The 23,908-nt window shown below is 42.6% G+C and overlaps 4 protein-coding genes across 5 annotated transcripts in view; 2 read left to right on the forward strand and 2 right to left on the reverse strand.

Annotated features, from left to right (window-relative positions):
* Positions 1 to 5,494, forward strand: part of LOC124149974 — a 51,134-nt gene extending 45,640 nt beyond the window's left edge. For both annotated transcript variants that reach the window (XM_048390662.1, XM_048390661.1), the window contains exon 4: positions 1,274 to 5,494. In XM_048390662.1, coding sequence (XP_048246619.1) covers positions 1,274 to 1,595 — 322 coding nt within the window. In that variant the 3' untranslated portion in view covers positions 1,596 to 5,494. The remainder of the gene's footprint in view (positions 1 to 1,273) is intronic.
* Positions 5,495 to 6,473: 979 nt separating this feature from the next.
* LOC124149932 (myosin regulatory light chain, smooth muscle-like) lies at positions 6,474 to 7,939 on the reverse strand. The gene has a single exon (XM_046521778.2). It carries the CDS (start codon positions 7,885 to 7,887, stop codon positions 7,411 to 7,413), a length of 477 nt encoding a protein of 158 aa, XP_046377734.1. The 5' UTR covers positions 7,888 to 7,939; the 3' UTR covers positions 6,474 to 7,410.
* A 7,656-nt stretch (positions 7,940 to 15,595) lies between these two features.
* On the reverse strand, positions 15,596 to 17,139 carry LOC124149933 (myosin regulatory light chain, smooth muscle-like). The gene has a single exon (XM_046521779.2). It carries the CDS (start codon positions 17,098 to 17,100, stop codon positions 16,624 to 16,626), a length of 477 nt encoding a protein of 158 aa, XP_046377735.2. The 5' UTR covers positions 17,101 to 17,139; the 3' UTR covers positions 15,596 to 16,623.
* Positions 17,140 to 21,146: 4,007 nt separating this feature from the next.
* Positions 21,147 to 22,156, forward strand: LOC124149934 (myosin regulatory light chain, smooth muscle-like). Its single transcript, XM_046521780.2, has one exon. The coding sequence runs from the start codon at positions 21,201 to 21,203 to the stop codon at positions 21,675 to 21,677; it is 477 nt and encodes a 158-aa protein (XP_046377736.1). The 5' UTR covers positions 21,147 to 21,200; the 3' UTR covers positions 21,678 to 22,156.
* Positions 22,157 to 23,908: the final 1,752 nt, after the last annotated feature.

Below are 23,908 nucleotides of genomic sequence, written 5' to 3' on the forward strand. Positions count from 1 at the left end.
CTTTGTGAGATAAGGTAGATCGGATACTTGGACACTGTGTCCATGTCTATGTCTATGTCTATGTCTATGTTAGGTTAGGTAGATCGGAGACTTGAACACTGTGTCCATGTCTATGTCTATGTTAGATAAGGTAGATCGGGGACTTGGACACTGTGTCTATGTATATGTCTATGTCTATGTTAGATAAGGTAGATCGGATACTTGGACACTGTGTCTATGTCTATGTCTATGTTAGATAAGGTAGATCGGTGACTTGAACACTGTGCCCATGTCTATGTCTATGTCTATGTCTATGTCTATGTTAGATAAGGTAGATCGGATACTTGGACACTGTGTCTATGTCTATGTCTATGTTAGATAAGGTAGATCGGTGACTTGAACACTGTGTCCATGTCTATGTCTATGTCTATGTCTATGTTAGATAAGGTAGATCGGATACTTGGACACTGTGTCTATGTCTATGTCTATGTTAGATAAGGTAGATCGGATACTTGGACACTGTGTCTATGTCTATGTCTATGTTAGATAAGGTAGATCGGATACGTGGACACTGTGTCTATCTCTATGTCTTTGTGAGATAAGGTAGATCGGATACTTGAACACTGTGTCCATGTCTATGTCTATGTCTATGTCTATGTTAGATAAGGTAGATCGGAGACTTGAACACTGTGTCCATGTCTATGTATATGTCTATGTCTATGTTAGATAAGGTAGATCGGAGACTTGAACACTGTGTCCATGTCTATGTATATGTCTATGTCTATGTTAGATAAGGTAGATCGGAGACTTGACCACTGTGTTCATGTCTATGTCTATGTCTATGTCTATGTCTATGTCTATGTCTATGTTAGATGAGGTAGATCGGATACTTGGACACTGTGTCTATCTCTATGTCTATGTTAGATGAGGTAGATCGGATGCTTGGATACTTGAAAACTTGGCCCCTATGAAGCTTCCAAACGTTTTCAAACGTTGGTGTCCGTTGCAATGCTCTACCTTCAGGTAAACAGTTTACTTGCCTTTGCATGTGTTTGTGATGGGTGTCATCGGTATGGCAAGATGCGCCCACCTTCTCGCGAACACGTGGTGTCATCCCTATTTGACACTGCATTATAAACACATGTTTATGATATGGTCGGAATCATTTATGATTATGGAAAGGGCTTTGTCGTTTTTATTTACACGCACAAGTCCTCCTGCTAATTGTCGATGTACACTTGCCACATAATGATAATTCGAACATTCGACTTAACATGGGGCTCATCTTTTCCAGGAGGTTGAAATGGTTCACCGCCAGGGGTCGCCCTCGAAGGTCATCAACTTCCAGCAGCCGTCGCCCGCTCGAACCAGACGACACGGAATCGGTGGACGCCATGCCTCGCGTCACAGACGGTGACATGTTCGCCATCGCAGACGACCACGACCACGATCACGACCGTGAACAAGCGGAAGACGGTTACTTCTACGACGAGGTGTTTGGAAGTTCGGCATTTGAGGACGAAACCACGAAGGCATCCAACAAAGAACTGTTCAGCGTGTCATCTGACGAGGTTCCTGACTTACTGCTGAGGGTGGACCCCATCAACTTTAAATAAAGATTCCAATAGGAGCCACATTCATGGTTAATGAGATCCTTGGGGTCGTGCGATCTTTGTTCAATAACCACCACGCCCACTCATTAAGGAGCGGAACTCCACAACAGCAGGATTGTGAGTGGTTGCCCCTGGGTCCCTGGGTCAAGGAGGGCTACCACGTGCTAATTAGTTGTCCCAGCACCCGTGAACCAGCCGCTGAAGTATTTCCTCTGTCTGTTTTATGTCGGTCAATCTAGTTGCAAATAGTCATACTAATTATGAACGGACATTGTCTCACATCCCCACAAGGCGCTCAGTGGACGCCATATTATTTCCTGTAAAGACATGTCAGGAGTAACAGAACAATGTCGAGGAAGATCACCAATTACACCGGGATCCATGTTGTTTTCCTTTCTGGGAACCTGACTGTGATGACTTGCACCTGTGTTGGCCCGGGCATCTTGTGATATATCTATGGACGATGTGCCTGCATTGTGAGTCGAAGACATGTCATGTTATTAATGATTTAACCTTTGTTTGTACAGTATGCATATGCAATTCAGACTTCGTGAAGTTTAGCATAAAGACATGTTTTGGTTTTTTTCTCCAAAATTAACGATAATAATACAATGTAATTGAATATGCTACAAACTATTTCAACTCCATAAGTTAGATATTTAATTATGTCTGAGAGATACCTTCGTATGCTAGGCTCATTAGCACGTTATATAATATTAAAAAATTGAACATCGAATAAATTCATGAGCTGAAATAACTTACCTAGTGGCCATCAGTAGGTACGTAAATGTGTAGGAAACGCAGTGCAATACATTTTTTTTGTTGTGCAAAACCTGACCAAACTGCCAACTTAAAAACCGACGTAACATGTGCCCAATAAGGGCCTGATTTCATTTAATGGAACAATTCGAAATAGGTTTTGGTTTATCGCAGTTGGACTTTATCAGTAGACTTGATGCAAATATGCCTACATGGATTTAGATTTATTTGTGTTCTATATCGTGTGTCTTCCATAATGGTAGGGCAAAAACAGTTTTATGAAGATGACTTATGTAACATGTCCTTTCCGTATAATCAACATCTTTCAATACCACATTTCCTGTGCGAACTAGTTGTGTTATTGTTTCCATGACAATACTCGTATCACATTGTCCTGAGGTACCGCCTGCGGGTCTCAGGGTGTTCCCTCTGGGGCTGGCTGAAGACGTCCTGTGTCACGTTTCTAAAGTCTGCCGACTGTTTATTCCAAATTTTATATGGCATATTTTGTTGTAATTATTTCAAGAATATGTATATGCATGTCATCAGATACGGATCAAATGTGTTTTTAAGGTGTGACTGTATTTTCTGAATGGGAAACATGATGCCAACACAACGCGTGATCTCAGCAAAATTCATCTTTGTGTATATTTCATCATACCCGGATGTACCATTCTCCAATACACTTGTACGCCAGCGACACGAAAATAATATATATACATATATATATGAAGCGTTTATGTTGATATGAACATCTTGATATGTTGCAATGGTCTTGTGTGGTAGATTATTAGGGAATGACCTTGAGCGACCTATCTGTCCCGAGATGATTAATATTGTTAGAATGTGAGGTCTAAAGGGGGACTTTAGATTTTTTTCATGCTGGTCAGATTATCGGTGATGCTGTGTTCATGAGAAAATGAAGAAAATTGTGGATTTCCAAATCACAATTTGAAACTTTAATATATTGTTAAAACATTGTCAGAACTTACAACCGTCAGAATAATGTCTGATCTCCAAACGTTTGAGACAACGCGGTAATATGACGTTACGTTGCTTCACCCGCGTCTGATAACAATCTGAAGATAGTCGTTAATGAGCCAAGCAGCCTGAAGACCTCAGTAAGATGTGAAAGTATCTGCACTGTTTCCTGTTTTTGACCGTTAGATATACCATGTCATCCATATACATGTACGCCCATATACTCATGTCTTCTCATATACTCCCAACTTACAGTTCTCATTGTCTTACTGCCTGGTTGAAACAGAGCATGTACCGTAACACGAACAGTTTACAGTATGGAATTGTACTCGCTACGTAATCTGGACTAGAAACACGATAACCATATGCTGTATCTGTTATAACTAGAAAAGGTTCAATCTATAAAATACACAATCCCTAAAGGCACCTCATGCCCCTCACAGCGATAGCCCGTTAGCGGAGCTCTCGAAACTATCGCTGCCACCAGTCAAAGCTCCCACTGTGATAGGTGGCCACAACCATGCTTGGAGTTGAACTCGCTGCTGACTGACCGTTATGTTTACAAACAAGTGATGACTGCCGTGACGCCGAATACTCTTACCCCAGCTTACATATTTTCTTTGTTTGTCAATTTGAATTTCCGTTTCATTACAGCTATCATGTAATTAAATGTAAGAATGTAACGGGGAAGTTTGGTGATTTTCCGTTCGTCTGCAATCTCGAACCAATCCGATCATACAAACAAAATGTTAAACTCATCTGGGATATATGTTCAGTCATTAACATTTTCAAAATTCACTATGAGAGCATTCCCGATAGTATAAACATTACTACATTTTAGGTTAGAGGGCAAATTTCAAGATTGTTGTAATGGCCGCGCCAACACTGGTGGCAGCGATGTTACGAGGGTGTCACGAAGGTGTCACGCGCTGGGGAGGAGCTTGTAGGCATCAGTGTAAAGGGGCATAACTCTGATTCTTAAATGGATAAACTGGGGCATATCGGCTGAGGCTTCACGTGTCAACCTGTAGTGTTCGGGGACAGCGGATGACTGTCGCTGTCGCCGTGGAGGAGTTTGTGTCGTCACAGTCTGCTGTTAGCCTGGTCAAGTGTCTCGTTATCCATGGTAGCAATAATTGCAGAAGAAACCGTTAACTTGTTTGATGTGAAACAGGTTCAAACCTCTTTTTATCTTTTTTAGTCATGCTTTTTTACAAATATATATTTCCTTACGTTACATTATATTGTACAAACTGTCACAACGAAGGGTAAGTCGGACACAGTGATGTGGTGTGATTGTTCAGATAGTAGAACCATGTCCATCTAATCATCAGAGGGTTGTACGTGACATCCTGTGTCTGGAACATATGTTATGATTATCTGATTTAACCAAAGAATGAGACAGTTGTGTGATTGTCCTACCATTGACAAAAAATGCCTATTTTCATAAATACCTAGTACCATGGGAGATATTTCTTTGTAAGATTGTAATAATCTTTATAGAGATGTTTTACTATGTAGGGGTAAATGTATAGAACATATTGTTAACGATTGTTGGGTAGGACGCGGAGTCAGCAATTCAACGCTGAGAGAGGTACTCAAGGGAAACTGTTCTCAATGCTGGCAGCACCAAGGGAGACTACTCACAATGGTGGCAGCACCAAGGGAGACTACTCCCAATGCTGCAGCACTGGGGTGCCATCGTACCTTGGTTGGATCAACGTCCGTATCATCATCCACTTCAACGTCAGCTACGATTCACATGATAGGCCTTGTTCATGCACGGTGGTATTGTGGATACTGTAATACACCGACCAGACCGCTCCGCCATGGATGTCCAAGTGTAACATGACCAGTGACATGTGGTATTGGCAGGGCGGTCTAGAGTGCATGCAGACTATGATGTAGTGTAACAAGTCTTTATCTGAATCGTCTAAGTTAACACCGGGTGTTGACTGACTGGTGCTGAGCATCATTGTCCCAGGGAAATGGAGAATGTATAAACCGTCAACCGTACATGTATTTTTTTACCAGTGTGAGAACACAAAGTGTCATCAGTTTCAAAATGTGTGGATGTTGGTCCATGTGAGTACTGGCGTACGAGATCACATGTAAAATTATTTGTACGCAACGAATGAAATATGAATAAAATATTTTATGTCTGTGTGGTTTGTGGATAAGGCTGCAGGAAATAAGCCCCGTGGAGAACCCGGTGACAGATTCACAGTAAACTGGAAACCCTGAAAGAGGAGTCAGAAAGATGCTGTCGGTTGTCTAGCTTCTGTATCATCGGACCCCAGCAGTTTGTGTACATGTCATTTTTTACACGGCTTGCTCCCACTTCATGCTCACATATCATGATATGACTGAAATATATCCTCACATGTCAACCACACTCACTCACTCATTGCCCATCAGACGAAATGCTCGCCGCTAACACGTGGACAGCTTGATAGACATAATAGATCATTTAGATGTTAAGTTTGAACTGTAACATGCCACTATGAAGATGTGTACACTGGTCACAGACCGAACATTGCTAGAGCAAGGGAAGTAACTCCATCCATGTTAAAACAGATTCCCACAGGAAGTCATGTATTTGCGACATTTATTTATTAAACAAAGATTGCACATCACTTTTCATAAAGAGTACTACGTTTACACTGCAATTACAGAGCATTAATGAGACTTGAGGTCAATACTTGTACCACGACAAACCTCACAACCATATGTGAAGCATCTGTCTCTCCCCGAGGGGCGGTCGGGTAGCCTAGTGGTTAAAGCGTTCGCTCGTCACGCCGAAGACATGGGTACAATGTGTGAAGCCCATTTCTGGTGTCCTCCGCCGTGATATTGCTGGAAATTTGCTAAAAGCGGCGTAAAATCCAACTCACTTACTCACTCACTGTCTCTCCCCGACAGTGCTGATTGAAGCATCTGATGCATATGTTGTGACATATGTACAAAACACATTCTCGAAAGTGAATAAATATTTTTCAATCTTACTCAATGTCTTAAAGGGCAGCGCTTCTTGTGTGACAAAAGAACAAGGCGAATCAGAATCATAGCTTTAACAGGTAGAAAGAAGTCCTTCACATGAGAGTCCATCGGTTGCTTTAAACAGAAGAATACAGAGGCATTGCTTTACTGTGACCCCTGGTCAGACGCTGCCCTAGGGATGCGGAAATGATGACGTCTACAGAGACTTAAAGCCGTCACATGCGTTCCCTGATATACACTCCAGGGCATGGGGGACAACTCTGAGTGTAATAAGTAAATTTTTCATAAATAATATTAGCAAGCCTTTTTCTTTCTCCCCAGTACAGTTTGCTGTCTACCTCTTCCTTGCACCGAACCTACCGAGGAATAATGTCAGCAACATTCACCAGTCTACACCCTCTCTCCTTATAAGGTGCATTACCCTTCACCCAGCTCTCGTTATCCGGGTGATGATTCTGTGAATGACACCGTCCGGATTAACGAGGTGACGGTGTAGTGCGAAGTCTGTGGATAGCTCTTCTATAAATCAGTAATGGAACAAGAATGGAAACAAAGCATTGTCGCTGTTGATATTTATTCAGCTCATTGAAGACAAGAGCTTACATATGACATTCACGATCGTGAATACAACACGGTGCATGAAGATGGAGAGGCAGACCTATTCACATGTGAATAACTGGAAAAGGGTTCGCATAACAGCCAACGTTTTCAAGACAAACATACCAATGCCAAAATATCATATAACTGAGACTTCAGGCATTGTTGTTGTGTTCTCAAACGTTTTGAAATACTTCTGAAACTTTTTGACTTGTTGGAGTTTTGTTTGCGCCTCGCCTTGAGATAACACAAGTATAGTACAATGAACATGACGACGCCCAAATGGATGACGAAACACAGAATTGTCCTTAATCATGTATTGTCATGTGCACGTCACTGTGCAGAAATATAGTTAGTTAAGTTAAGCCTTGGCCATGTCTTCGTCATCCTGACTGCCCAGGGCGATGTCTGGAGACAATCAGTCATAAATAAATAAAACACATATCAAGTAATGTCCTTCACTGGAGCGTACATCAGTCGTTTAAGCCTTGGCCATTTCCTCTTCATCCTGTTTGCCCTTGACCTTGGCGGTGAAGGCCACGTAGTTGAACATGCCCTTGGAAATAGGGGCCTCCTTCCACGTCTGTTTGATCTCCTCCTTCGTGAAGTTATCTCCCATGTTCTCCAGGAGATCCTTGATGTACTCCTCGGGCAGCACGCCCTTGCCCTCCTCGTCAAACATGGCGAAGGCGCTACGGATGGTCTCCTCGCCGTCCGTCCCTCCCATCTTCTCCCCGAACAGGTTGAGGAAGGTGGTGAAGTTCAGGGGCCCCTTGGCCTCCTTCAGCATCTCCTTCAGCTCGGAGTCGGCGGGCACTTTGCCCAGGTTGCCGTAGATGCTCTTCAGGTCGTCTATTTCGATGACGCCGTCTCTGTTGACGTCGATGAGGGTGAAGGCTTCCTTGAACTCCTGCACCTGAGACTGACGGAACATCGAGAACACGTTCTGGGGCGCCATTGCTGGATGAAGGAGCTGTGGGAAGACGACGTCAGGCTTCTAAACAAGATGGAAGTGAGAATGGTTGGGAATGAAGAATTCTTGTCGATATATACCCAAAAGCTACATCACGTGACGTCCGTTACGCCGTATCACGTTACCAAGAGATCAGCATTTACGGGAGAGATCACATGACGTCTGGTTCCTCTATAGTCGGATATCACGTTACATGAAGCTGCACGCGCGCGTGTGATCAATGAGATCCGGCTGCAATGCCTGCCTCCCTGCTGTGCTGATGATGTGCATTAAGTGGTATCAGCATCTGTAATGTTGGACAACAGACAACTCACTTTGGGTTATTTACATATATGTACATTTATCATTAAGGTGTCTTTGTATTTGACACGTTGTATGTCCAGTGCTGGGATGTAAACAATGGTAGACAGTGTGTGTTTCAATAAACAGGTTTTCATAAATAAAGGCGACAGACCCTTTCCATAATAACTAGAAATCACTGTTGTACAACCCGACTGTATAGAGGCATATGTTAATGTGTCATTATAAAATCGTGATGATATCTGGTGTTCGCAAATAGGTGAGCATATCCTGCGACAATGGTGGCGCCCGTCACAAACCCATGCAGAGGCAAGTTAATTCATTTTCACCCTTACCAAAGCATCTTTTCCCCTCGAAATATATATATATATATATTCAAAATAAACGTACCTTTTATCCCATTCATATTGGGATAGAACAATGTAAATAATGACTACTATCCCATATTCATAAGATTCATAATGCTCTGATATTTATTTGGGCTGAACCCTTTCACCTTCTTTACATTAAGCTTAAATAAAGTTCAAACTAAATTTCGGCTTAGCAATGGTTATGCTCTCAACTCAGGTTTTAGTGAAATTTCTTGTCATACTTATTTGGTGTGACTTTCGTTTGAACCTCAATGCCTACTAAAAAGAAAAAAACTGTTCCCTTTCCGAATTCGTCAGTTTTGCGCAAAGACGATTAATCAACCTGGACATGTATATTGTCATTATCTTAAATCCGAATGTGCCAACATCCCAATTTGCCTACACAAATCACAAGAGGCGCATTTGGGACTCAGTTTCATCCCCGCTTATGTAAATGGACTGAGCCACGATTGTTTGACTTTTGTTGCTGAGCGATAAGCGCCAGGATAAAAGAATAAACTAACAGTAGTTTGCAGCTGTGTGTGATTACAGTTATTTGTTTTATTTGGTGTACATAATTTAACGGTACACTGGCGATAAATAAGACTCACTCAACATTAATAACATCTTTATACGTTTCAATATATTACAAACGTTAATATGACACAAGTTTGATTCAACGTTGATATAGTAGTATACAATATAATATACTACACTGGACAACGTACATTCACTTCACAACTCCAGCATCAATCTGTAATTAAATCCTACCCACTTGTTTGAAGTAAGTTCTTAGTTGTTGGTTGTAGTTGGGACATAACAGTCTTGGTACATGATGTACGTGATGTCTCTTTATTGATAGATATGGTCATAACGGATTTCCGAGCCCCCTTGATACCCCACCGAGACCCCATCTCTCCACCTATACAGCCAGATGTCCATCGATGTTTCTGTAATAAGCACTGTGTACATCTGCTGGTGCGCAGCCCCCAGTGATCTGTGAACATCTGGGCGAAAGGCGGACGCACTTAACATTACACATAGATTATCACAATTTTAATGAGCATGAATAAGGGAAATATAGATTATAACCATGTCTGTCAATCGTGAATTGTCTGACATTTAGAGCAGATAAATAGACACATTTGAAGAAGTATATATGTGTGTTAGATTCTCATGGAGAAGAGTAAAAAAAGACCGAGAATCTTCCGAGATCCTGATTAGATCGGTTTCGTTATATCCATGATATCAATAAATGTTATTCATATGAACATACATCTATATATATGAATAGTTGATTAAAACAAACGCATTGTCAGGGAATGTGTGAGACGAGACAAGGGTGAAGCGTGTACACATGGTATAAACAAATAGTTGTCTTGTAAGGTATCGCTACAAAATATAGTTGCGTTGTTTTGGATTCAGAGAATTTCCCTAAAATCCTTCTCTAATGGATTTAAACATATTTATTTTCGAACGAATCCCCCATGTTAATAACGCTCCATAAAATATGATACAATTAAAGGGGCACTGATCAAACGCAGTTCCCCGGACTTGTTGTTGCCCTTGTTATTGTTTTTTTCCCCGTGAGTACCCGGATGATACGCAACGCAACTGAGCGTGACGAGAGACTGGGCTACCGTCTGCAAGGACAGCTAAATAAACTTGGAGGCTGGAGGCAATATTTGTTTTACGCATTTTTGAACACTGATTGGTTAACTCTGATCTATAAAGATTTCGTTTGGTTATAGTTTAATAATACAATTATTACAAAAAAGTATCCATGCAGTGAATTGCGGATTGCGTCGATAATACGATTACTACTCCCTTGTTGTCATCCACGTTTTCTGGTATAACCCTGCACTTGTGTATTTGTCGTCTTTCACTTGATGCTCAGTTAATGAATTTTTTACAGGTACAATTAGTGGTAGCATCACTCAGATTACCTGACAAAGGTTCCCATTTGGCATTTATTGTGTCTGGGGTAATTATTCAATCTAAATCCAGGTTTGAAGTGAGGTGAAATGTGTGTTATGTAATATGCACGTGGCAGCCCAGCAAGAGATGAATGATTAGTTGATTTACTTTTTTTTGTAAATCAACGGATCGTTCCTAGTCATCAAAGGATTAACGGAAAATACGTTGATTGATTAATCACTGTTATCTTGCACAGTGGATATGTCAAAAGTGAGTGTTTGCATGTCTAGGTTTACTAAAACAAAGGGAATACACACATATCGTGGCGTGAAGTGCCGATGTAAAAACAACATACTTTGTTCAAAGGGTTAACTGATAATACGTTGATTGATTGATAATTGTTATCTTTCACTCAATGGATTTTTAGGAACCGTGGACGTTATGAAAATAGTTGTCACGTGGCCTTCCCAGCCGACCCCTGAGACTTGACACCTATGTGAAACACCTGAAACAATCTAAGTGATCAGTTGAGAAACGAACACGGGTTATAATATCCCGAAACGATAATTATATATCTTTTAAAATATTTGATTGTAACAGAGACACGTGACATCGAATAAGTTTCTTTGTACAGCTGCAGACGAGTGGGCTATTGTTCCTTTGTGTGGATATTCACGGATACATTTCCTCGAACAAGGAAGCTGCCTAAAATTTATACACATTTGGTAGGTTGTAATAATGGTATTTGCATATTGTTTTCCTTCATTTGCTGTAGCATTGAAACGATTCGTTCTTCTTCCTCTACGTCTTGGTTGGGAAATTCTTCAATGCGCGATAGACGTTGTTTTCACAAGTCATTTCCTTTGTAAGCGTGAAACCGTCAATTTGTAAAATGTGATTCTCTCAGGCAATTTATAAAATGTGTAAATATTTCAGTCATTTTGACTGAAAAATCTGTCCAGATTGACTAAAATTGATTATGACGATCAAAGGGGCCTAAAACATCACAACAGATTATTATTATGTAGGATTAGAAGCCAAACAACATAGAAATGTACTTTTCAACGTAACATTTTCAGTGTCTTGGTGATGACATTAAACATAAAAATGTTTGGAATTCGTTATCATAATAATACAGATGGAAATGTTTTTCAGTCACTTTGTAAAATAACTGAATATTTAGGCGTTTAATAAATTTGAAAATGTTACACATTTTGACAGTCAAAAAATATACACACTATAAAAAAAAGCAATGTTCAGGTGAAATATTTACTTTGTGTTGCAAGTCAAAATAGTGTAAACGAAAATCGCAAAATTACCAAGCAAGTGACTTATCAAAACTTCGTCACCATTACCGATGCTACCCACAAAGATACCTACATTTCCTTATTATCTCGAAACTGTATTTCATTTTGTTGATCAATGTGACCATACGCCCTTATTACTACCGATAAAAGTGACTAATGCGCTTACGAATGGCGCAGCAGAGGTCGCGAACTAGTCTAGATTTCTGCTATACATCCGGGTACTCGCAGGGGAAAAACAATAACAAAAGCAACAACAAGTCCCGGGGAATTGTTTTAGATCAGTGCCCCTTTAAATCAGTGAACATTGAATATAACAAATGAAATATACATAACCTGCCATTTTTAAATTTATATGAATCAACTCTTTTACTAAATTGAAAATATACTCTTCAAGAAAGAAAAAGAAACGCAAAGCCAGATTTGCGTGAGGTAGGAAAATACATTTATACGAGGAACCGTACAAGGTATTGAGCCAAAATGTTGTGGGGAGAACACTTGGTGATTGCAGTCATCTCAGTTATTGGTACATAGCAAAAGTCCAAGGTGAAGGTCAGCTACCATCAATAACGCGCATGTCCCCGTTGGAATCGATAGCGGCCTGACATCTCTTGTCCATTGAAGAGACGAGTATGCGAATCACATCTTGGGGAATGGTAGCCAACTCGGCCTCCAACGCAAAAGCCAACTGCTGCAACGTCTGGGGTTGTGGTTGACGTCGGCGTAACCGTCTATCCAATTCATCCCACAGCTGCTCTATCGGGTCCAAATCCGGGGATCTGAAGGGCCAGGGGAGAACAGCAACGTCGTTGTGTAGACAGGCTCTTGTGATCCGTGCTGTATGCAGTCGAGTGTTGTCCTGCTGGAATACACCGTTACCGATGGCTGCAATTGGGAGGGCGTGTTGTAGAAGAATTTCGTTGATGTATCGTTGAGCCGTAAGATTGCCCTGGATATGAATCAAACCTGTCCCGTCATGATGAGAGATAGCAGTCCACATCATAACGCTACCCCCACCAAACCTGTCCACTTCCTGTACGCAGTTTCTGGCGTAACATTCTCCAAGACGTCTGTAGACCCGTGCTCTTCCATCCCCTCGATAGAGGAGAAATCTTGATTCGTCGCTGAACCAGACATCTCTCCATCGCAGTTGAGGCCATACCCTGTGTTGACGACACCAATATTATCGTTGTCGACGATGTTGTCGAGTCAATATGCCTCGTCGACCTGCTGCTCCTAAACGGTTTCGTACGGTTTGGTCGGAGATTCTGCGCAGTCCGGGTATTGTGGAAGCGGTTGAGGTGGCTGTGGTCGTCATTTCACGTAGGTCGCGCAGTCGGATGTAGCGATGTTGGGCGGGGGTGGTTTCTCTTGGTCGTCCCGATCTTGGCCGATCACGTATTGACCCATGTTGTGGAAACCGATCCCATAGCCTTGTGATGGTGCTGGGCGCTACATTGAAGAGACTAGCTACAGCTGATCGGGATTCCCCTGCCTGCAAGCGCCCCTTGCCTGACGTTGTTTCGTTGCACTTCTGTAAATCTTGGCATGTTGTTGAACTGTCACTGTTCGATTGACGCAGATGCCAGGCAATCAAAAACCCTGCAGTTCAATACCGTACATAGTTTGTTTGTTGTTTAACTCCATACTCAGCAATATTCCAGCTATATGACGGCAGTCTGTGAATAATCGAGTCTGGACCAGACAATCCAGTGATGGGATATGATGACATGCATAAACTAAGTGAGCGAGCCTGACCACCCGATCCTGTTGTCGCCTCTTACGACAAGCATGGATTGCTGAAGACCTATTCTAAGTCGGATCTTCACGGGTTAAAACAACACTGATGTCCATATAATGTTTACCCGGCAGTACCCATCATCAAAATAACGGTACACAGAATTATAAAATATTCTCGCGCACATCTATCTTATTTTCATTGAAAACAGATCTGATGCGAGAAAAACCTTCTACGTTTTCCCATCAACAATACCAAGAAACACAATTGGACACACATTGAACTAGGCTCTTTAGTGCAATGTCGTGAGTCATGTCATGTAATGTCGGTAGTCAAGCATGTCACGCAATATCGGTTGTCAAGCATGATATATAATGTCGTTAGTCAAGCATGTCATGCAATACCGTTAGTCAAACCTGTCATGCAATGTGGGTAGTGAAGCATGTCAAGCATGTCATGCAATGTTGGTAGTCAAGCATGTCATGCAATGTTGGTAGTCAAGCATGTCATGCAATGTCGTTTGTCAAGCACGTTATGCACTGTCGGCAGTGAAGCATGTCTAGCATGTCATGCAATGTTGATAGTCAAACATGTCATGCAATGTCGTTTGTCAAGCACGTTATGCACTGTCGGCAGTGAAGCACGTCTAGCATGTCATGCAATGTTGATAATCAAACATGTCGTGCAATGTTGTTTGTCAAGCACGTTATGCGATGTCGGTAATGAAACATGTCTAGCATGTCATGCAATGTTGGTAGTCAAACACGTCATGCAATGTAGATTGTCAAGCATGTCATGCAATGTAGTTTGTCAAGGACGTTATGCAATGTCGGTAGTGAAGCATGTCATGGAATGTCGGTAGTGAAGCATGTCTAGCATGTCATGCAATGTTGATAGTCAAGCATGTCGAGCAATTTAGTTTGTCAAGCACGTTCTGCACTGTCGGTAGTGAAGCATGTCAAGCATGTCATGCAATGTTGGCAGTCAAGCATGTCACGCAATGTCGTTTGTCAAGCACGTTATGCACTTTCGGCAGTGAAGCATGTCTAGCATGTCATGCAATGCAGTTTGTGAAGCAAGTCATTTAATGTTGGTAGTCAAGCATGTCATGCAATGTTGATAGTCAAGCATGTCATGCAATGTCGTTTGACAAGCACGTTATGCATTGTCGGTAGTGAAGCATGTCTAGCATGTCATGCAATGTTGTTTGTCAAGCACATCATGCAATGTAGTTCGTCAAGCATGTCATGCAATGTCGTTTGTCAAGCGTGTCATGCAATGTAGTTTGTCAAGCATGTCATGCAATGTCGTTTGTCAAGCGTCTCACACAATGTCGGGGGTCAAGCATGTCACATAATGTCGGTGGTCAGGCATGTCATGCAATGAAGTTTTTCATATCTCTTCACTATTAACCTGAACATTAGAACTTTGTAAATACCTCAATTTCAGAATCTCAATATACGACTTGTCATGAAGCAATTATTTAGATGTTCTTTTATTATTTCAGTGTTCTATGAATCTTTTACATCTTCCCCAATGACCGGAAAATTTACATTTCAGCGTCGGATGGAACATTTGATTATATGTATATACCAGATTTAATTTTACTGTGGCATTCAGACTAAAAAAAAAAAAATCTTTTGGGGTCATCATCAGGAAAGTATCACAAAATATTAAAAGATAAAAATTTGCAAAAAGGTTGTTATTTATATTTTCGATTCACTATGACGGAAGGAAGGTCTGATCATGACTTGTCAGCTGTTTTACAACCTGTGATTATTGTCAGTGTACATCAAGACGATTTGTGCCTTATTTGACATTGAGACTTTGTCACAAAGTCTTGAATAGTGCGTTTAAACCTTTTCTTTGCTTTGAATAATCGAATGTGGCCCATACAATCCATTTATTGACAATAGAAGCCACGTCCAGTGCAATCGATTTACGATGATGTTCAATCAACCAAGTCAACGAGTCCTACCACCCGCAGTCCACTCGTAAGACAGGAAAAGAGACGTTGATGAAGATCTTTCTCCTAACCAGAATCACACGAAATGTCATATTGTACTACATTTATTGAAGTGAGATGCTACGTTCTACTACCTAAATAATCTACCTGCACAGCAATATTATACATTTTCAATACATTCGGAAAACATTGACAGACACTCAGTCAGGATAAGGATATTACATTACAACATGGTGTGTCCAAGGTCCACTGAAGGCCCAGGGGCATCTGATGAATCACATCCGTTAATAGTTTACTATAAATACGTTCGCCGTGTCTGTTGAAGACGGTGTCATGACAAGTCACTCTCTGTAACAGGATTCCCAGGGCGATGTCCGAAGACAATCAGAGTTATAAATACAACACATGGCAGGAAAAGTTTCTCACTTGTTCGTTCGCGAATTAGTCAAAATGTAGTCACAGTTCAAATCACAAGGTGGTGTAAGCTTATAACATCCAATGTGTTAATATTTTTGGTGGCAGAATACGATTGATGTAAACGCTGCGCGATTGTAGTTCAACAGAGGTTGCAGCCGGAAAGTTGTTTAAGACATGAAACAGTATCACACAAGATGATGTTACAACATTTATTGAACTAAACTAAGAACCGCACCACACACAACATAAACAGCCTATCTGTACGGCATTTTCATATATTCCTGATATACTCGGTAACACACAGTCATCAGAGCAGATAGGAGAATAACAGATTTATGATAGACCTCCAGAAATGGTTTGTCTGCCACTCAGTTGAAACAGTCACAGTTCAAATTACAAGGTGCTGTTAACTCATGTAACATCGCTGTTACATCAAAGGTGTAGCATTAGTCTTCGTGGAAGAATACGGTAGATGACAACAAGGCGTGATTGTAGTTCAACAGAGGTTGCAGCCACTCGTGAAGTTGTTTGACACTTATATGAAAGTCAGCTATCTACATACAGGACAGAACAAATACAACCACACTCAGTGTCAGACACGTCTCTTGTAGAAGTTGGCACAAGTCATTCTATCACAGTGATGCCCAGGGCGATGTCCGGAGACAATCAGTCATAAATAAATAAAACATATATCAAGTAATGTCCTGCATTTGAGAATTCTTCAGTCGTTTAAGCCTTGGCCATTTCCTCTTCATCCTGTTTGCCCTTGACCTTGGCGGTGAAAGCCACGTAGTTGAACATGCCCTTGGAAATAGGGGCCTCCTTCCACGTCTGTTTGATCTCCTCCTTCGTGAAGTTATCTCCCATGTTCTCCAGGAGATCCTTGATGTACTCCTCGGGCAGCACGCCCTTGCCCTCCTCGTCAAACATGGCGAAGGCGCTACGGATGGTCTCCTCGCCGTCCGTCCCTCCCATCTTCTCCCCGAACAGGTTGAGGAAGGTGGTGAAGTTCAGGGGCCCCTTGGCCTCCTTCAGCATCTCCTTCAGCTCGGAGTCGGCGGGCACTTTGCCCAGGTTGCCGTAGATGCTCTTCAGGTCGTCTATTTCGATGACGCCGTCTCTGTTGACGTCGATGAGGGTGAAGGCTTCCTTGAACTCTTGCACCTGAGACTGACGGAACATCGAGAACACGTTCTGGGGAGCCATTGCTGGTGGAGTAAGTCTAGAACTTAAAGGTTCAGGATGATTGAGAGATCTGAATGATCTGGATAACCTTTCCAAATATTTTATACCCAGAATCTTCTATCACGTGACATTCTCTTGTCAAATTATTGGCCACAATTAATATCGGCCACACCCACCCCGTCCCCCCCCCCCCCCCCCCCCCCCCCACCCGGTTACCGCTACCTCGTTCGATCCACATCGTGACGGTCGTGGGTTAGAGGCCCCATGGTGCAGTAGTTACCTGATAGGTATAATGGCTTTACACCAGCAGAGTGGAGCCCCGCCGTCACGGGGTTCTTGCGGTTTCAGATGATCAATATTGAAGCTAAGTACATGTTGTAATATTGCATGTACAAACAGCTAGATGCCACGTGGGAGGAACTTGGCAGGAATCAGAAAATACTGCGACCGGTGATCTCTGAAAACCTGCTTGTGTTCGTTTCAGTATCACTTACTGAGCTCCATGCATGTTCCGTCTCATATTCTAAATATTCCACGTCAACGCAAGATCATAACCAGTCTTGGTTGTTCGCCAAAATAAATTCCATTGGGAGTTAGAGGCAAAAAGGCGATGAAAATGATATAAATGGATCACTGAAAATCAGTGATGACACCAGTCGTTTGGGAGAGGAGGGTGGCGTGTGGTGGGGTGGATTATGGCGGGAGGAGGTATATCTGAGTTGTTAGGATGCGATATGGTTCAATTTGGAATCCGTACACTGTTACCTTGCTATGTTATTGATGTAGTTGACGTACAATGTTGTCGGTGTCCTGTTCAATGTGTTTTTGCAATTGACAGTTGACAGAGTTATAACAGCTGTCATTGATACGTTGATTAAATTCAACCGTTATGACCTATTGTTTACTTTACACACGTGTATGTTATGTAAAGAAAACACAGTGTTCATAATAACATCCTATGATTTTAGATATCTGACCCATCATCCCGGTATAATTAAAACGACCGACTGTTAATTCAACAGTAAATATACACATCATTTCATGCAAAACAATATGCTGTCTATATGTATGCCTACAAATCAACAATCAGCTACTACTATTTCTGTTAAGAAGGTCACATGAACATCGGAAAGCTTCAAAATGTATGCCAAAACTGAACAGGAGAAGTAGAAGACGGTACAAATATCGGGGATTGAAGGGTCGGGGTTGGTGATCTGAGTATTGAGTGAGTTTTTGGGGCTGAGCCTTGAGTGAGTGTTTTGGTCTAAGTAGAGGCGAGTGACCTGAGCCTTGAGTGAGTGTTTTGGTCTAAGTAGAGGCGAGTGACCTGAGCCTTGAGTGAGTGTTTTGGTCTAAGTAGAGGCGAGTGACCTGAGCCTTGAGAGTGTATTTTGGGCCCAGTACAGGCGAGGGACCTGACCCTTGATTGAATGTCTTGGGCCTTGTGGAGATGAGTGATCTGACCCTTGAGAGTGTGTTTTTGGGACCAGTAGAGGCGAGTGACTTGATCCTTGAGGGAATGTCTTGGGACCAGTAGAGGCGAGGGACCTGAGCCTTGAGAGTGTATTTTGGGCCCAGTAGAGGCGAGTGACCTGACCCTTGATTGAATGTCTTGGGCCTTGTGGAGATGAGTGATCTGACCCTTGAGAGTGTGTTTTTGGGACCAGTACAGGCGAGTGACTTGAGCCTTGAGTGAGTGTTTTGGGCCTTGTGGAGGCGAGTGACCTGAGCCTTGACAGTGTGTTTTGGGCCCAGTACAGGCGAGTGACTTGAGCCTTGAGGGAATGTCTTGGGCCCAGTACAGGCGAGTGACTTGAGCCTTGAGTGAGTGTTTTGGGCCTTGTGGAGGCGAGTGACCTGAGCCTTGACAGTGTGTTTTGGGCCCAGTACAGGCGAGTGACTTGAGCCTTGAGGGAATGTCTTGGGCCCAGTACAGGCGAGTGACTTGAGCCTTGAGGGAATGTCTTGGGCCCAGTACAGGCGAGTGACTTGAGCCTTGAGGGAATGTCTTGGGCCCAGTAGAGGCGAGTGACTTGAGCCTTGAGGGAATGTCTTGGGCCCAGTAGAGGCGAGTGACTTGAGCCTTGAGGGAATGTCTTGGGCCCAGTAGAGGCGAGTGACTTGAGCCTTGAGGGAATGTCTTGGGCCCAGTACAGGCGAGTGACTTGAGCCTTGAGGGAATGTCTTGGGCCCAGTAGAGGCGAGTGACTTGAGCCTTGAGGGAATGTCTTGGGCCCAGTAGAGGCGAGTGACTTGAGCCTTGAGGGAATGTCTTGGGCCCAGTAGAGGCGAGTGACTTGAGCCTTGAGGGAATGTCTTGGGCCCAGTAGAGGCGAGTGACTTGAGCCTTGAGGGAATGTCTTGGGCCCAGTACAGGCGAGTGATCTGAGACTTGAAAGTGTGTTTTGGGCCCAGTAGAGGCGAGAGACCTGATCATTGAGTGAGTGTTTTGGACTTTATAGAAATGAGTGACCTGAGCCTTGAGAGCGTGTTTTGGGCCTCGTAGAGGGGAATAATCTGTGCCTAGGCTGAATGAACTCTAGAGTGAATTCCTAAGGGATTGATTTGACCCTGCTACACCGGTCGATTATACAACCAGATGTATATAAACTTGATTCAATATCAAACCTCCATATATGTTCCTTGGATAACACAGTCTTTTAAAATATAATACCGGCATCTGCAAGTACCAGTAGTTATACATCCCCAACTGCTGGTGACACACATCCGCCGTATTTATATGATGCAGACAAGCCATGCAGAAGCTTATTTACATTAAAATGTGAATTGTAAAAAACTCGAAATCCACATAGTTGGTGGGAGAGGCGATAAGCCAAGCTGTTAATGGGTTCGCTCGTCCCACTGAAGGCCCAGGATCGATTGCCCACATGGGTACAATGTGTGATGACAGAGGTTTGAGTGTTTCCGTAATATTGCTACTGCGGCGTGAAACACTACTCACTCACATCTTTAGCGTACCTTTGCAGGGATCATTACTGACACATTAACGTCATTAACATGTTATGAAGAATTGTTTACAATTAACCGGTATATTTCGTTCTGAAAAACCCTATTTAAAATATTTTTGTCAAAATTATCAAACGATTGCCATAATCGTGAATGCCCATTAGAAGTAACCTTTAGCTTTGCAGAAATATTTGTATTCATGCAGCCATTATATTTTTTATTCATGGTCTGATTTATTTTCGGTCCTTTTATACTGTTCCAGAATAACAATATATCTTCTGACCTCATCGACAAAAAATAACTGTACTGCCACCCTCTGAGGCTACATTCACTGCGTGGCACCTGTAGGTTAAAAAAACCGCCCAACTCCAACTATCCACAGAGTGTGAGGGTTATAGGTCATTTATCATGACACGAACATTTAAATCTGTCCGTTCAAATTCCTGGATTTATCGTAATACTATATTGTGCAACATTTACCTCTGTTACAGGAATGCGTTCATTTCGACGATAACCGCGTTATTGAAACATTATGACGTATGCAGTACATATACGAATCGAAAAATAGAAAAACAGTAAACTACGGTTATAACGAACACGCTTATAACGAACTGACCGATATAACGAACTTATTTTTTAGTCCCGGCCATTTGTTGTATATATGCTTATAACGAACTACGGTTATAACGAACTAAAATAAGCGGTCCCTTTGAGTTCGTTATAACCGTAGTTTACTGTACGTGAAAACATTTGAAATACAATATAACGACTATGGAGAAAGCGAAAATACGAATTCAGAACAAACGAAAATACGTCCGTTACTAAATTAGAAACCGCCTGAAATCCACTAGTGTTACTGGTGCCGGTCATAGCAGCAGGGATCCATGCATTAAGAAACGTAATCTCATTGCGTAAAAGTGCGAGTGCAGATTCCCGCTATGTCATTCCGGGTTACAGACACGAGACCACGTGACGTCCCCGAAGCAGGAAACTGTCTGGTACAGCACTTGGTAACGTGATACTGCTTAACGGACGTCACGTGATGTGGATTTTAGACATAAATCTACAGCAATTCCTCATTCCAATCATTCTCACTTCCATCTTGTTTAGAAGCCTGACGTCGTCTTCCCACAGCTCCTTCATCCAGCAATTCAATGGCGCCCCAGAACGTGTTCTCGATGTTCCGTCAGTCTCAGGTGCAGGAGTTCAAGGAAGCCTTCACCCTCATCGACGTCAACAGAGACGGCGTCATCGAAATAGACGACCTGAAGAGTATCTACGGCAACCTGGGCAAAGTGCCCGCCGACTCCGAGCTGAAGGAGATGCTGAAGGAGGCCAAGGGGCCCCTGAATTTCACCACCTTCCTCAACCTGTTTGGGGAGAAGATGGGAGGGACGGACGGCGAGGAGACAATCCGTAGCGCCTTCGCCATGTTTGACGAGGAGGGCAAGGGCGTGCTGCCCGAGGAGTACATCAAGGATCTCCTGGAGAACATGGGAGATAACTTCACGAAGGAGGAGATCAAACAGACGTGGAAGGAGGCCCCTATTTCCAAGGGCATGTTCAACTACGTGGCTTTCACCGCCAAGGTCAAGGGCAAACAGGATGATGAGGAAATGGCCAAGGCTTGAACGACTGATGAACTCTCCAGCGCAGGACATTACTTGATATGTGTTTTATTTATTTATGACTGATTGTCTCCGGACATCGCCCTGGGCATCACTGTGATAGAATTACTTGTGCCAACTTCTACAAGAGACGTGTCTGACACTGAGTGTGGTTGTATTTGTTCTGTACTGTATGTAGATAGCTGACTTTCATATAAGTGTCAAACAACTTCACGAGTGGCTGCAACCTCTGTTGAACTACAATCGCGCAGCGTTGTCATCTACCATATTCTACCACAAAGACTAACGCTGCACCTATGATGTAACAGCGACTGTTACTATGTATTGACCATTTCTATCATAAATCTGTTATTCTCCTATCTGCTCTGATGACTGTGTGTTACCGAGTATATCAGGAATATATGAAAATGCTGTACAGATAGGCTGTTTATGTTGTGTGTGGTGCGGTTCTTAGTTTAGTTCAATAAATGTTGTAACATCATCTTGTGTGATACTGTGTCATTATAATAAGAATCTCTAAAAGTGTTATTTGGAATTTCCAATGTGGACGTCTCAAGTGGAGACCTCCCAACACACTCTCCCTATAAAGACACAACTATCTCCTCAAAGCCAGTGGTATAAATAATATGACACACAAAACAGTTTAATCCATATCTTGTATACATCTTTGAAGTGAGTGAAAACAGAAGTAGAGCGTCTATGTAAACACTATAATAACTTATTGGTTCCTTGTTACTTATTTGAAAAACATTTCAACCCCATTTATACAAGCATCCAACTTTAAAGTGTTGATTTCGCTCAGACATCTGGCACAGGGCCGTGGCACAGAAGAAAGCCACAACATTCAGAGTTACCTCCCTTAAGAACAAATGCAATTTGAAGAAGAATATATATATATATATATATATATATATATATATATATATATATATATATATATATATCTTGTATTAGATCGGGCTTATGGCGGTTTAATTATACATATATATATACATATTTATACATAGTTATTTATACATCACCTCACCCAACCTCACCTGTGTGCAACAAGAATGCAGGGCGGTTGGGTAACCTAGTGGTTAAATCGTTCGCTCGTCACGTCGAAGACCCGGGTTCGATTCACGACATGGGTACAGTGTGAAGCCTATTTCTATTTCCCCCGCCGTGATATTGCTGAAATATTGCTAAAAACGACGTAAAACCAAACTCACTCACTTACCTGTCCTCCCGGGGATTTATATATCTAATACTGTTCAGATCACATGTGATGCCACACTGTGCTATGAGGTATTGGCAGCAGTAACTATTGACGTCACCGCGTCCCCTTATTCTGGTTCTTCTGAATGGGGGGCACGGGTGGCCCAGTCGTCTAAGGCGCCGCGATTCGCTGTGCAGAGTTGCGTCCCTTGGGCACGCCAGAAACCTATGATTGTGGGTTCGAATCCCGGTTCGCCCCGATTATGTTTCTAGGTTTGTCAGCACCACACCCGTGCTCGTGGGTTTCACCGAAGTGGTAAACGTCTGAGATCAGCATCACTTCGGGCTTTCCTCCCACATTAAGCTGACACGCCGTGATATGACTGGAAAACTGTTAAAAGCGGCGTTAAACCCAAACTCACTCACTCACTCTTCTGAATGGAGAACACACACGCACGCACGCACGCACACACATACGCACGCACGCACACACACACACACACACACACACACACACGAAAGGCGGTCCTTATATAAAACTGTTTGTCAAATAATCAACTAAAGTATGACAGTGCCACCATCAGTGTCGATATCCTTGTTGTTTGACGCCGCGCGCTCAGCAATGTCCCAGTCCATGAGGGCGGCCTGAGCGTGACATACCCTGAGACAGCAAGCCATCGATGTATGTTAGGATCAACGTCTCAGGTCGTCTTGGTCTGATGACGCACAATTCAACAAGTCACGAAACCGCACCATCAGATGAACTTGTCGCGTTTTAAGGCACGCACATGTCTCTGCGGCCTTCACCAACCCGGATCACTCTGGGTAAATCATCCTTTATAACCAGACATATGTCGCATTAATGATTTACAGCGTTCTGCAAATACTTTAAATCTGTAAATGAATTTTGATCAACCAAGTCAGCGAGCCTGATCACCTGTTCCCGTTAGTCGCCTCTTACGACAAACATGGTTTGCCGAAGACCAATTCTAACCCGTATCTTCACGGGTTGTGCAAGATGATATACAACGGTATAT

The sequence above is a fragment of the Haliotis rufescens genome, unplaced genomic scaffold, assembly GCF_023055435.1.
Source record: "Haliotis rufescens isolate VD_foot unplaced genomic scaffold, xgHalRufe1.0.p SCAF_9, whole genome shotgun sequence".
In the NCBI taxonomy this organism is placed as follows: domain Eukaryota; kingdom Metazoa; phylum Mollusca; class Gastropoda; order Lepetellida; family Haliotidae; genus Haliotis; species Haliotis rufescens.